Source organism: Nelumbo nucifera, chromosome 8 (assembly GCF_055504915.1).
Source record: "Nelumbo nucifera cultivar China Antique chromosome 8, China Antique-T2T, whole genome shotgun sequence".
Classification (NCBI taxonomy): domain Eukaryota; kingdom Viridiplantae; phylum Streptophyta; class Magnoliopsida; order Proteales; family Nelumbonaceae; genus Nelumbo; species Nelumbo nucifera.
Window position 1 is genome coordinate 5,433,698 of NC_142656.1, and position 15,887 is coordinate 5,449,584.

The 15,887-nt window shown below is 39.5% G+C and overlaps 1 protein-coding gene across 1 annotated transcript; it reads left to right on the forward strand.

Annotated features, from left to right (window-relative positions):
* The first annotated feature begins 70 nt into the window (after window positions 1-70).
* LOC104600720 (transmembrane 9 superfamily member 7-like) lies at window positions 71-6,545 on the forward strand. Its single transcript, XM_010263824.3, has 7 exons — window positions 71-479; window positions 2,371-2,535; window positions 2,709-2,818; window positions 3,052-3,160; window positions 3,239-3,351; window positions 4,768-4,915; window positions 4,990-6,545. The coding sequence occupies exons 1-7, from the start codon at window positions 369-371 to the stop codon at window positions 6,145-6,147; spliced, it is 1,914 nt and encodes a 637-aa protein (XP_010262126.1). The 5' UTR covers window positions 71-368; the 3' UTR covers window positions 6,148-6,545.
* The last annotated feature ends 9,342 nt before the right edge of the window (window positions 6,546-15,887 follow it).

The window sequence follows — 15,887 nt, forward strand, 5'->3', positions numbered from 1 at the left end:
ATGAATATTCAAAATGAAATCAAACCCAAAGGCCAAAGCCCATAAGGAGCGGAGGAGGACGGGTCGGGTCGGGGTTGCCATTTTGCCAAGGCCAAACTCTCTCTATGTCCAGTCTATGGTATGGTCTATGGACTATGTCTGTTGTTAACCTTTACCGCTAATGTGAAACAAATTTGATAAGGAGCTAAGCTTAGAAGGTTAACACCATGTCTATTAACTGACTTCACATATCTCAAGTTTCCATCAGAGGAGAGAGACTCCGGAACACACTAAAGAGGGCAGGCTCTATTTTTCCCCAACTCTCGTCGGTTTCTCCTTTCTCTCTCTCTCCCCCTCCCTCTGGTTCGCTGTCTGTGTTTCCCATACACATGATGGGTAGCTCCATTTGGATCGCCACCCTCTTCCTCGCCCATCTCCTCATCATACCTTCTGCGTATTCGTTTTATCTCCCAGGTGTAGCGCCTCGCGATTTCTCAAAGGTATGTTCTCTGATTACATATTACCCACTTAAATCTAACTGATTTGTGTTGTGCTTTCCAGATCTTTGATTGATTACTGCCTGTTCACTTTCTTGCTTGCTTCCCATGTTTGATGGTCTGTTTTAACCCTTCCGTTCATTGGGTATGTGGGTCTATGCTTCTGTTGGTTTTGGATCTAGGGTTTTGCGTTTTAATAACTGGGTTTCGATGTTTGTCACTTCTGGTCTCGTTTCTGGATCTGGAATTTTTGAAGTTGCGTTCTTTTTCTTTCTTTAATGGATTTTTTAACCGAATGGTGAAGAAATGGAATAGACAGGCAGATCTTTGATTGGATCTGAGTGTACCGATCCTGTAGCAGATTTCAACTTAAGGGGCTTAAGCTTTCATTTTTTTTAAACAATTGGATCTTATACTTTAGAGCTTCTTTCATGAAACGATGAATTAGCTTCGATTAAGTCGTCTTTGGAATTTGGTTGTTATTATGGAACCATTCAGTTGTTTTCTGGCATTTTAACCTGCGCTGAGTTGCCTTCTTGATAATCACATTACTACTACTTCTCTGTTTTCGGTGTATTTCATAAACAAGTGTTCCTTGGTATCTTAGTTCCATGCCAGATGGAACCTTAAATTATTTGGCATACTTATCATGGTGCAAATTTTTGTTACAATTAATGGTCCTTTTTTATGATCATATAAAAGAAAACGTCTTCATACAGCGGATTTCTGGAATTCAGAGAGTATAACTTACTCCACTTCATGCAATGATCATAAACATTCAAAATTTGATTAGTAAAATTGGCAATTCAAAATGTCATTTTCCCTAATTGGGCGGGCTAAATTGTTTATTTGCATTAATGAGAAGACAAAAGGGTATACATGAATGGACGTACAAGATGCACATAATATGTAGTTGAAGCCCAATCCTCAAGAAATAGTTAGTAATGGCTTTCACTGTACAATGGGATCCTCCTCATTCCTGTGAGCACTATGGCATTCAGCTCTTTTGAAATTCAAGTTAGGGTGGTTGGGCATGGCTTCAGGTTTTTCTAATCTTGTTCAGGTAATGAACTAATTTCTTTGTACCAGAATAAACCTTACTAGTGCATCTGGTGACATCAGATGCAATCTAAATTCTCAAATATCAATAGCAATGGATGGTACAATCCTTGGAATGGTCAGCAATGCCGGAACTTTAGCTTTAACTGCATTGGCATTTCATATCTGTCCATTGACGGACTAGATAGGGGACCTATTTGAATCTATAAATACTCCTCCAATCACATCTGGTTAGGATTTCCAAGGGAGCTAGCATTGGAATGTGGAGTAATATAATCACATCTGGTTAGGATTTCCAAGGGAGCTAGGATTGGAATGGTCAACAATGCCGGAACTTTAGCTTTAACTGCATTGGCATCTCATATCTGTCCATTGATGGACTAGATAGGGGACCTATTTGAATCTATAAATACTCCAATCACTTGGAATATGGAGTAATATAATCACCTGGGGTTGGCACAGGGGGTTCTTTAGTGGCTATCCGAGTAATCTAATCATCTTATGTTTGTTTTGTTAACATATTTGGTTGGCAAGATTTTATAATTTTAGTGACTTGGTTTCTACTCTAATGGGATCTGATTTGTTGCTATGGAAAAGCAAGAAATTGATTTGCAAAATGCACAAACTTTGGTTTCAGCATTTTTTTAATGCTTATGCTATTTTGTTTGTTGGGACAATGCAGCATGAAATTACTCATTTACAAAATAGAAATTTAAACTCATGCAAGTATAGTTTGTTCTTTTTTTTTTTTTTTTAAAAAAAAGATGTAGCTTGTTCTTGTTTGAATTAATTTATAATCAGTTAATAATCTTGGTTTAATCCTTCTTCTGCACAGGGTGATCCCCTTCAAGTTAAAGTGAACAAGCTGTCATCGACAAAAACACAACTTCCTTATGATTACTATTTTCTGAAGTATTGTAAGCCTAAAAAGATTATGAATAGCGCAGAAAATTTGGGAGAGGTTCTTCGTGGTGATCGCATTGAGAATTCTATTTATACGGTAAAGCCTTTTAATTTTTTTCCCTTTCTTTGCTGTCTTATCTTCACTCTGAAAAGTCATTAATTCTATTTGCACCTGACAATAGGAAAGGAATTTTGCCTTAGAATGTATACCTTTTTGCTTTCAAGCTCTAACATTTTCTTGTGGGTCTGTACATATCTTGTATGCTCCAGTTCAAAATGAGAGAGGAGTCGTCCTGTAAAGTAGCCTGTCGAGTAAAGCTTGATGCTGCTGCCGCAAAGAATTTTAAGGAGAAAATTAATGATGAATATCGAGTGAACATGTTAGTTTACCAAGTTTGAGCCCTATCTTTTACCTCTTAAGTTGTAATTATATTTGATAATTGTAGTACTTGAGTTCATTTGCTGAAGTTCATAATACAATATGGTCCTATTTGCTCCTATCTATAAAAAAAAAGGTCCTATTGCTCCTCTTTTCTTTCTTGGTAGTATGACCTCAATATATTGATGTCCATCCATGTTTTACTCGTCTGATATTTCCTTGATGGATGAGCAGGATTTTGGATAACCTTCCTGTTGCAGTTCTCCGACAAAGGAGAGATGGGACTCAAGCTACAGCTTATGAACATGGATTTCGTGTTGGGTTCAAGGGAAGCTATGCTGGTGTAAGTTGCACTTGGTGTTTCTCCATGCATAATGCTAGTGTTTCTGTTTTAGTTCACATTGCTAATATGCTTTTGCAGAGCAAAGATGAGAAACATTTTATAAATAACCACCTGAGCTTCAGAGTCATGTATCACAAGGACCCTGAAACTGATTTAGCACGCATTGTTGGATTTGAGGTTACACCCAACAGGTGCTGTTTTGTTTTGTTTTGTTTTTCTGACATTAAATCACCTATTATTAATTTTGTTTTTTGGCAATATTTATCGTTAATTGTGAATTTATGATCACTGTAGCTGCTTTGTTACGGATAATATTTGATGTTTCTGGGTTGTGTGTCTTCCTCATTGATATCTTTTGACATGGTGGCAGCTCCCAGGAAAAAAAATGCTGCTCGTGGTTGTGGATTAGATTAAACATGTAGTTTAACTTGTCTGTGAAAATTTTGTATGGAAGAAAGTGCAAATTCTTTGATCATCAATCAGGGCCCTATCAATTATGGAGTTGCTTGTTTTGAAACAATCCCCTGTGTTTTTTTTTTTTTTTGATAGATGAAAACATCCCATGTTATTCATAAAATTTTATTCACACAAAGATTAAAGACCCTTTTTAAATATATTGTTGATTGGTGATAAATATCTTTTGTTAAAATATTTATAAAAAATTTGTTGTTATATTTTTTCAATAAATAATTGTATTGGTGTATAAATCTATCAACTGTCGAGGGTTTAATTGACAGGTCATAAGGGGGAAGGGCCACATTATATTGTTATAGAGATAGGGAAGGGCCAAGTTATTATAGGAAATTAGCATGTTTGTTTTTCTAGATTGAATCTTATATCCATGTTTCTGTCATTTATTTACATAACAATTTATAGCTTTGTATTACCTCTCTTAACTTAATAGATATCTATTTTCTAGTTGACTCCCAGGCGGCAACTTGCATTGAAATTTGATAAGACAAAAAACCTGGGTCTCATCTAGATGCTGTGACTATAATGTTGGCTGATTTAAGTTGGTTCTCTCTCTCTCTCTCATGTCTTTCTGTTGAGGGTTTATCAACTGTTCCTATCATTGATGTGCTTTCATTCTTAATGAGAAGTTAAACGTGTTATTTCTTTATCACAGATTTGTGAAGTAAATATTATAAGTTACAACACTGCATTAGCAATCCAATCAAGTCTCTGCTTTGAAACCCTTTTCATTTGAACTTTTTGTGCTATTGATTCTTAAATTTTCTCTCTGGAGCAGTGGAACTAGGTGTTGCCACACAGCCTGATTACCTTAATTGGTTCATCTGGTTCTCCTTGCTATTTGATTGGTGTTCAGCATGTCAATGTCTTGAAATCAACACAGGACACAATGACAGATAATTTATATTGTTTCTGATAATACAATCTTGCTTTACCTTTTTCAAAAAAAGATAGATAATTATAAATTATGTAAATAATTTAAAATATTTTTAGACATACACTAATAAAAATATATTTATAGACATACTCTCTTGAAACTTTTGCTAAGAGTACTAACTGCCAGATTAATGTAAATTATTTATCTTGTGGATCCATGTCATTCATTTTGTCTCCTGACTTTTTTCTCCTGCAAACAGTATTAATCATGAGTACAAGGAGTGGGATGAGAAGAATCCCCAGCTCTTAACATGCAACCCAGGTACCAAATTGATTCAAGGCAGTACTGTCCCACAGGAGGTTGATGTGGACAAAGAGATTGTATTCACATATGATGTTTCTTTTAAGGTACCTCTCTTTCTCTCCACCCCCTCTCTGAAGACCATTTATTCAGTTTCTTACATGCTTTGGTCTTTCTGCAGCCTAGTGATGTTAAATGGGCTTCTCGTTGGGACACCTACCTACTCATGAATGATGATCAGATACACTGGTTCTCCATAATAAACTCTCTGATGATTGTCCTCTTTCTATCTGGCATGGTGGCCATGATTATGATGAGAACTCTGTATAGAGATATTGCCAACTACAATCAGTTGGAGACACAGGATGAAGCACAAGAAGAAACAGGATGGAAACTTGTCCATGGAGATGCTTTCAGGCCTCCAATTAATTTCAGCTTACTCTGTGTTTACGTTGGGACAGGGGTTCAAATCTTTTGGATGACACTTGTTACAATGATGTTTGCATTGTTAGGTTTCCTATCACCTTCCAACCGAGGGGGTCTGATGACTGCTATGGTTCTCTTGTGGGTTTTCATGGGTTTATTTGGGGGCTACTCTTCAGCTCGTTTGTATAAGATGTTCAAAGGCACGGAGTGGAAAAGAAACACCTTGAAAACTGCCTTCATGTTCCCTGCTATACTTTTCTCCATCTTCTTTGTGCTGAATGCCTTAATCTGGGGGGAGCAGTCTTCAGGAGCAGTGCCATTTGGAACCATGTTTGCTCTTGTTTTCTTGTGGTTTGGCATATCAGTGCCATTGGTTTTCGTGGGTAGTTACTTGGGTTTCAAAAAACAAGTTGCTGAGGATCCCGTGAAGACAAACAAGATTCCGAGGCAGATACCAGAGCAGGCATGGTACATGAAACCTGTCTTCTCTATACTCATTGGAGGCATACTTCCCTTTGGGGCTGTCTTTATTGAACTCTTCTTCATCTTGACATCCATATGGTTGAACCAGTTCTACTACATCTTTGGGTTTCTCTTCATTGTCTTCATTATCCTTATCATCACTTGTGCTGAGATCACGGTTGTGCTTTGCTACTTCCAGTTGTGCAGCGAAGATTACCATTGGTGGTGGAGGGCTTATCTGACTGCTGGATCTTCTGCCCTCTACCTCTTCCTCTACTCGATCTTCTACTTCTTCACTAAATTGGAAATAACAAAGCTGGTGTCAGGCATCCTTTACTTTGGGTATATGTTAATTGTGTCATATGCATTCTTTGTTTTGACTGGCACAATTGGTTTCTATGCATGTCTCTGGTTTGTCCGGAAGATCTACTCCTCCGTTAAGATTGACTGAGAGAGGTGAGGAAGGACTCAGACAGGTGAGCATGAATAAGCAACTGAATACAAGGACCGGATGAAGGTCAGATCTAACAGAGGACAAAGGAAAATCTGCCCATTCTCAGTATTTGCATTACAAGATTACCCCTATGGGAAGTACTTTCCCAATCTCTCCAAAGCAGTCAATTTGCAGAAGGTAGTGCCTAGGTCTTTGGTTGTATTTTTTATTTTTATTTTTTTCCTTCTATATACTTGCTTTACATCTTTTTGCTATGAGAAGTGAAGTGTATGTTCGATAGCTTCCGAACAGGAAGCTTACACAACTAATCGTCTTATGGGCACTGTTATTTTAAGAATGGATCATATTTGGGTAAATCATGAATGTAATCGCCTACTACGGATTATCCTCTGGCATATCATTTTTCTGTTCTTTTTCCTGCCTTTTTTTATTTATTTTTGTTACATTTTCTTGTTAGTGATAGCTTACACTTAACCGATCGGTTGGTTTGTAAATCGGGAGGAAATTTTTATTGGGAAAATTCCTAATTAGTATCCTGTACTTTGTGCCTAGTGTCACTTTGGTCCCTGAATTTTAAAATGCGACAATTCAGTACCCGAGGTTTCAAAATGTGACAATCTAGTACCTGCCATTAATCAGCAGTTAACATGTCATTATGTGACATTTGAAAAGGATACAAATACCCTTTGAGTGTCATTTAATTTTCTTTATCAACCATATAAACATTGACGAAAAATTAACAGTCCCAAATCCTTGCTTCTTCCATTCAAGAAAGTTGAGGATACGTTTAAGTGGGCATTCTAGTGATCACGGTTTTTTTGAATAGAAGAGGCAATGATTTGGGACTATTATTTTTGTTTGGTCAATATTTGGATAGTTGATAAAGAAAATTAGATGACACTTGAAGGGTATTTATGTCTTTTTAAAATGTCGCTTAATGGCTGATTAAGTGTTAGTTAACAGAAGGTGTTGGATTGTCACATTTTGAAAGATCGGGTGTTGAATTGTCGCATTTTAAAGTTTGGGGACCAAAGTGATACTAGACCCAAAGGAACATGGTACTATGTGTTTTGTGTTTGCCAAATTGTCTCCCATCCAAATCTTGAGTCAACTCTTCAATTCACTACAGGTCCAGTCGTCTAGGCTAGCTGATTGATGATTGTTGTTGGTCCTGCTTGGGGTGTTATTATGTGTGTTCAAGTAAATCCTATTCTTGACTCGGCAGATTGGAATTTGAATAAAATCAAATGTTCATTTAAGCTACAGGAATGATTCACTGGTATGCATTGTTCGGAGTTCGGGGCAGGAATGTGTTGTGGTCAGCAGATCCGGAATCCATTGTTCCATGGCAGCCATTTATTCCACTGATTGTCGTCAGACAAAAATCAGCAGCTGGGTCATTTATATTCCTCGTCCTACATGACACAACACAAACTTTAGCTCCTCCCTGTGCCAATTTCTATTTTTCTAAGAACATGCTATCTTCTATAATTTTGATGGTAGCATTCTAGTCGAGTCCCAAAACACAACTCTGACCAAAGTTATGGTTTTACGGCAATTAAAGTCAGGTGGGGGTAGAGGTGGCAATTTTTAACCCAATTTGTTGAATTCGCCCAATCCACCTGGTATCTAACCCATTCAACCCGTTTATTTACTTGGCGGGTTGTGTGATCAACCCATCACCTAATCCACCCATTTAGGGTAGGTTGGATTGTGAATAATCATTGGATTAACCATTATAAACATAAGTATTAATTCATAGCTTTTTTTTTTTAATTTTCTTCTTTTGAATTAAATAATTTATAATCAATGTATTAATTTTCTATTAATAATTGACTAAATTTAGTTTTGTCTTGAATCAATACACTTCACCAAACATAAATCCAAATCAATTTGACCCGTGTCCGAGCCAGTTCAATGCAGTCTGACTTGATCCAACACATACTGATCTGGGTTGACCCGAATCTGAAATAGACCCTGGGTGGGATGGTTTGGTGCCACTTGCTCTGTCCAATTCGGGCTGTCCGGTCCAACCAATATTCACACTCCGACCTGACCCGACCCGGTACAAGGCGATCCAGCTCAACCTGAACCAGAAGCGGTTTTGGGCGGGATGATTTGGCCTTTGCGTGCTTTGCCCGATCTGGACCGCCCATCCGACCAATGTCCACACGGCGGACCCTAATTTGGACCAACCCGATTTAGCTACATTGACCCGGTTCGGATCAACCGGTCCGGTCCTGAACTCGTGCACAAACATGATATGGTTCGGTCCAAGTCAATCCACCATTGACTGAACCGGTCCGGTCTGGTCCGACTGAATTGATTTAGATATAAATAGTTAAACCACCCTTGAACCTAAGTGGTTTAAGTTGGTCTGACCGGTTTGAACCTAAGTGGTTCAGTCAAACTCAGAATCCGAACATAGTCAAATGGCTTATCTGTTGTGTAAAAATAACATGCATGTAATGTGATTTGAACATTCACCACTTATATAAATAATAACTACAATAACCACAAAGTTACAACTAACTTATTTGTTAAGAGAGAAAGAGTTTGTTTTTTAAGATAATAAATATAAGATTAATGGGTTTGGGTGGGTTGAATTGGGTTAAAACGAGTTTGGGTTGAACCCAATCCATTTAATTTTATATAACTGAGTCATTAATGAGTTAACGAATTAGATGATTTGGGTTAAAACTCAATCCAAACCAAACCCAACCCAACCCGCCCAATTGCCACCCCTAGGTGGGGGTTGAATACTTGGCTCTGGCTGATGGGATCCAAAGAATCAATCTCTTATCCTATGAATAATATAGTTTGGAATCGGCACAACATTCCTCCAAGTGGCATAAACAAGCTATAGGCTATGGCCTATAGCTCGTGGTGGGGGATGGGGATCTTCCTTTTTTTATCCCTTAACCCGCCTTCTGTTACCTTTACATGAGCGACATGTTACAACACGGATGGAAGACATAGACTGATTATTCTCTCTCTCCCTCTCCCTCTCTCTCTCTAGGTTCTTGGGTGAACGGATTTAAATAGGGTGAAAATTATTTTTTGAATGGGTTTTAGACTTTTAGGGTGGAAGGTTTTGAACAGGGTAAAAATTTCATAAATAGTTGCTTGAAAAAAAAACTTTTATGAGATTTTGAACAGGGTAAAACTTCTATGAGATTTCAGAGATCTTCAAAGACAATCAAAGCCTTATAGTTGCTTGGTCTAATTAATACCGTATAATAAAGCTATGTGATTTTAGAGTGAGCCATAATAACCATTTTTTGGGAGGAAGATTTTGAACAATAAAGGGATCAACTTTTCAATTGGTAGATAAATAATTGGAGAAATAAATACCTGAGCAGTAAAGGATTTCAAGAATGTTGGAAGAGAAGTGTTTTAATAGATTCTATGTTCTTTCTGTTCATCGGATGGAAGACATGAACTGGTTGTTTTCTCTCTTTGAACTTTTAGATGTGGGCAAAAGGTTTTGGACAAGGTAAAATTTCATAGACTTTAAGGGTGGGGATTAAAAGATAAATGTTTTTTTTTTTTGTTTGAAAAAAAAGAAATAACAGGAGTATTAACCCACCTCCCCTTACTTTTACACGTCTCCCCAAAAGAGCAACATATTACAACACGGATGGAAATTCAGCTTGCGTTCAAACATGTGGACACAATCAGCTGACAAGACGTTGACAAGGCACTCCTTGCTACCTCAGCAGGACAGGTCACTTCGGGTATCTCGTCTAAGACCGAGTAGCTCGCCATGGCCCGATCTGTCGATGTGACATGTAGTAGACTTCTAGAAGCAAGCCAACTGTTTTCGAGTTCTTCGGGATCATGCCGCATGATTGTAAGACTTATCCATATCCCACCTGGATTGAACGGACTCGATAAGCCTTATCGGATATCATGAACTCCACTTTCTAGTACGGGACAAACTCTTAATACCACGGGCCGAGGATCTCGGAGGTGTTTCGTGAGTTCCACGGCAGCTCACCTATATAAGGGCATCTACCCCAGTGACACAAGATATGCACGATTTATTGTTCACTAGCCTACTTGCTATCAAGGTTTTAGCTCGTACACATTAAGTACTAACTTAAGCATTGAAGCGACCACACCGGGTAAGCCACCCCGGATCCTCTGATCCTTGTTTCCTTATAGTTTGACCGACTAGCTAAGCAACTAATATCCGAACTGCCTTCCAGTTAATAGCATCTAGATCACGCACCATAAGATCTCATTTGCGCATGTCTTTATGTGCTTTGGACGGAGATCTTAATGGAAGAATTATCAGCCTCACCATGGGTCTAAGGTGATGCTTCGTCATTTTTGAACTCTTTGTTTTGAACTTGTGATTAGAAATTATTACCCCTTATCTTTCGGGTTCAGGCTCTGTTTGGAATAGGGCAGAATTGCTTTGATAACTCAATAGGTTGGGTTTTAGGGCTGCAAGCAGTATCCCATTTGTCTGAATTCAAATTTGAATTAAATCCTATTAAGGGTGATTCAAATTCAACTGTTTGTAATTGAATTGAATATAAATTCACCCATATCCAATCTGATTCAAGCCGTTTGCAGCATTATCGGGTCAGGTTGGTTAGTCGTGTTCTTTGTTTCATATGAGGTGCGGGTTCAAACACCATAAGGGCAGACTTTCTGCCCTGTCAAATGCGAATGCCAATGGGCCCTATATAATATATATAATCCTGATAAGTGCTAAGGCTGTTCACGGGTTGGGTTGGGTCGGTTTATTACTGTTTTTTCAACCAATTTGATATGGTCAGGTTGCCTGAAAATGAAATCGAAACCGACCTTAAGTCAAAACCAACTTGGTTGGTTTGGGTCAGTTTGAGTGCTTGAGTTGAGGGGCTAAGGGAATAAGGGCAGACTAAGTTAGAAGTTACCAAGAAAAGAAAAAGTCAAATTGTATTAGAAAAAGAAGACTGAAATTTGAAATTTTTAAGAAGGCTTCTAATCTAAGTAAAAATGACACCTAATTGTAATTACCTATTTGGTGTAAATGACCTTAGAGAATAGGATCCTTTCTTTAAACCTTCCAAAAAAAAATGCAAGAAGCTATTAATGGCATTCCTAAAGAGAAGAATAGAAAGTAGAAACTATAAGTAATTAGAAAGTAGAAACTAGGTTAGGTACTAACTACTAAGTACTAACTAGGAACTAGGTCATGAAAACCGAAACCGAACCGACCCATCAGTTTATACTTTTTAGTAACCCGAAACCGATTGACGCTAAAGAAAACCTGGCCAACTCGGGTTGGGTCAGACCGGGTTGGTCAGTTTGGGTCTTCTTATGAACATCCCTAATAAGCGCTAACCAACCCCAAAGATGAAAGCTAGAAAAGAGGGAGAAATTCCACAAATTTCCAAATTCTCGATCTGAGTTTATTTTCCAAGTAAGAGGTGAGTTGACTGACTATGACTGAGGTCTTTCTTTCGAGCCCAGATTTCCTACTCACTTTTCCTACGTATTCTCTACTCGCTGTAAATTGCAGTCACACATTTCTCAATTCGAACCCAGATTTCCTATAAACTTTTCCTACCCACTCTCAACCCGTCGTAAATCAGAACCACACATCTCTTAATTCATAATAAAGATGTGTGGCTCCAATTCAAGGCGGGTAGAGAGTGGGCAGGAAAAGTGAATAGGAAATCCCGTGTGGCTCCAATTCAGGGCGGGTAGAGAGTGGGTAGGAAAAGTGAATAGGAAATCCCGACCGTTTTCTTTTAGTCTTTGATAATTGAGCAGCTAGATATTCCATGGGAGTTAAACCATTTAAATTCTGCTGAATTTGAGATGAAAGTAGAATTCATTTTGAAATTCATCTTCCCGGGCTCTAACCCACTGTATCGCATAATCAATAAGGCACACTACGTTGAGTCCGGATATCCTACCCTCACAAACTCTGTCTATGTTTATCGCAGCTACATATAGAGAACATCTCATCCTCTGTATAGTATTATGTAGGGGGAGATGTTCCCAATTCACAGGGGTAGTATGGTGTGGATAGACGTGTGCAAAGTTATTGTGGGCAAGAGATCCAGAGTCCACCACATCATGCCACTTTCACAATCAGACCTGGTAGCCCATCCATGATTTCCTATTCTCATACCCACAGGCCACAGTTTGCAAAGGAAGTAGAGGATCGTGCTTCGTGCGTTTTCTACAACATAAACGTTTTTGTTTTCATTTGTTTTTAGAATTGCTACATCAGTATAGAAAAAAAGAAGAAAAAAAATAAAAATATATTCTTAAACTCTGTTTTGTTTTCAAAAGAAAAAAATAAGTTGGTTTTGAAGCAACAAAACATTAGTTTTTAAAACAAAAATATTTTTCTAGTATAAAAATTATATCATATATGGAAACTGAAGTTGAATAATCAGGTTCAATGATATAGAGTTGGTTTCAGTTTTGACAACAAAAACAATACATAACTTGCAATTTTCTTTTGAGAAACAATCTATTTTAAAACCAGATGATTTTTATTTATTTTTGAAACCCGCAACAATAAGAACAATTCACCTTGCAGAACAGTTTATCGTTTTTCTTGATGTAGTCATGTAGTGGGTCGTGTTCTGCTCCGCTGGTTCTTGGAATGAGTCAAAACTGTCTGGTCACCGGTCACTACTCACTACTCACCAGAGACCAGAGAGCAGTGGAGAGGACGGAGCCATCACAACACACCACACCACACCACACCAGACCGGACCATTAGCATCACATGTTAATACACTTCCATCTGCCTTAGTGCCATCAACCCTCCTTTCCACATTCCCCAATTTTAATCATATCCCGTCGGCAAGATTTTGGTCTCATCTGCTTCAATCAACGTCCACGAGTCACGGGTAAGCCTCGACTTGCATCAAGCACCGTCAGATACCATCTATCTGATCCATGATTTGACTTTTGAACCGTACTGCCTGTAGATCAGTCCAAAAGTGGGGCCGTTGACATCCCGATTTCGTGCAACATCTTCCTTCTTCCTGGTGTATCGTGTCCCAATCACGCACATACAAGACAAGAGTCCATACCATTCGTCGTGTTCGCAGTACAGCATAGTTCAGTGATCCCGTAAAGCTGAATCCTTTGGTTCCAGATGCATCACGTAGAGTAGTACCATAGAGCGTGAAGGATGAGATAAATTTCAAGTTTCAGACTTTCAGTTATGCACTTATGCTATGCCGAGTAGTGATCCTAACAAACTTTCTCTCTCACACACCTTCGCAGTTCGCAGTTCACCTAATATCTGAGGAGGCTCTCTCCCAAAGTCCCAACTCCCAATCTCCATCCATCCTATCCAGATCGATCCGGTGCCCTCAGTCTAAGGCAATGAAATGATGATAAGGATGCACAGCACAAACATCAACATGGTTGTCAGATTTGGATCACGACGTCAATCAGTAAGACTGGGGGCTCCACACGTGTTCGACTCTAGTTGATCGTAGGTGTGAGATGGGCCCCGCTCTCGGACTACTGGTTAATCCCATGTGACGGTCAACAACTAGTCTACGCCTGCCTCGTCTCCATCAGTTGTCGCCGCCAAGCCAACAGTTACTTCTTGATCTCTCTTCTCTCTCCCCCTGTCCCTTTTGTCCGTACCGGAGAAGAACATTCCGTACAGCCACGTCGACTTACTGGACTTGCCACGTAGACACCCCGTGATCGGCGTTGGAGATACGAATTGCCAGTGAGTTGCTACCGCCTTTTCTACCTCTCTCTCAATTGACTAAATTATCCTCCGTTGTATAATCAAATATCTAGAGAAACTACGGATTTGAAAAGTAAAGGGCAAAAGCAGAAGTCTATGAATGAGAGAGAAGCTTCAAGGGGTCCTCAAGCAATTACAGTAGACCCAGAGAAAGCCGTGCTAATGAATAGAGGAGGGAGGGCACGACACAACTAACAAGTTGAGGAGAATTTAGCTAAAAGAGTAATAGAGATAAGCATGAAAATAAATACTTGAAATCTGTGACTGTGATTCCATGGCAACCTAGGAATGAAGTACATGAAAGCCTGAAACTATCATGGATTAAGCATTTCACCATCAGATTCAGACCTCACGCTAACCCAGGTAAGAGGGATAGCGTTTTAAACTTCTAATAGTAATAGGGTTGGCCGCCTGCCTGGCCTGCACAACACTTATTTTTTTGTTTTGACTACAGAGTGTTAGCCCATAATTGAAATTGAGTAGGGCATAAAGGGCATTATAGTAAATAGAGTAGAAGGAAAAGCCGTTTCTCGAGGCGGGGTTTATTTCCAGAAACAGCCTACCGACATTACGTCTGTACTCTTCGCTGTTGGGCCGCAGTTACTATACAATTCCCGTCTTTTCTGCCACTACGACAGAACAATATCTGCCACGTCATTAACCTCAATTCTTTGTCCTACGTGGCTCTATCCTCCTGCCATGCTGGCTACTCCCCTTCATCTCCCTATAAATTCCATTCCCCTCGTTTGTTCCTCGATGTGAATGCTCTCTCTCTCTCTCTCTTCTCTGGTTGTGGCTCATCAGCTTCTCTTTCCGTTCATCATGAAGAAGAGTGCAAAGCGTCTTGAGTCTGATGATCCTCCGACAATGGTTACCGAGAAGCGACCAAAATCTCCGGTGTTATGTGACGACGACGACGAGGAGCTCTTGGATGGTCTTTCCATTGGAGAGGAGATGGTTGCAGAGGTGATGAAGTCGTTGGAGGAGGAGCTAAGCTGTCCTACAGGTATCAACCCACCGTCCTCCTACGTAACGATCAATGGTAACGAAGAGACGTGCGGACCTTCATTCTCGGACTCGGCATCGAGTGTGATGGCGGATGTTGACATGAGAGGTATTGGCATTTTGAATCTGATGGCAAGCACTAGGGAGTTCTCGGCAAGCTTTCCGTTGATGGAGAATGGACGGTGGGCTCTCGAAGAAGAGAGCGAGTATCACTACCCGGAAGTTGAGGTGGTTTCCGGCGATGGAAGCAACGGCTGTGATAGTGGGGAGAGTGATGATGAGTGGTTGGCTCGGATCCTCAGCTGGGCCCCTCCTGAAATTTTCGAGGTATAGCTAGGGAGTAAGGGAAAACAAGGGGTGGGTCTTTCTAGGGTTTTGGGTTCTGGTTGTGTGAAGCTTTTCTATACTGTCTATAGAGAAAAAGAAAGTAGAAGAGAGGAGGAGCTGTAAGCCTGTAACTTTTTTGTCTTTCTTTGGGACCGTGTCTATCTAGTTTTTTTTTTTTTGAAAGTAAACAGAAAAGACACAGTGATAGTGTAATACAGTGATTCTCTTTCTTTTGTCCTCTGGACTCTGCAGCTTTTTGTTTTCTTTTATCGTTTTCTTCTCTCTCTCTCTCTGTGTCTGAGATATATAGAGTCATAGAGAGCGCCATAAATTGTTTGGAAGTTTCGAAATTTGGGTTTAACACACGCGTATAGATGGACGCTGGCTTCTTATCGAGAGAGAGAGAGAGAGAGAGAGAGTTGTCTCTTGCGATCTTGTCTGGAACTGATACAACGAGAAACAGTGTGTAATTGAAAAAGAAAGGGTATTTGGCTGCTTTTGCGGTGTGGACTTTATTCTGTCATCTTTTGCCCGAAGGCTTCACGTATCTTACTTGAAACGGAGGCATCACCGCGTGAGTTTACATTACACTTGCTCTTATCTCTTATTTAAATATTGCATACACAACAAAACCTGCATTGCTGGAAAGTAGAAATTGTGTTTCCCTATGTAT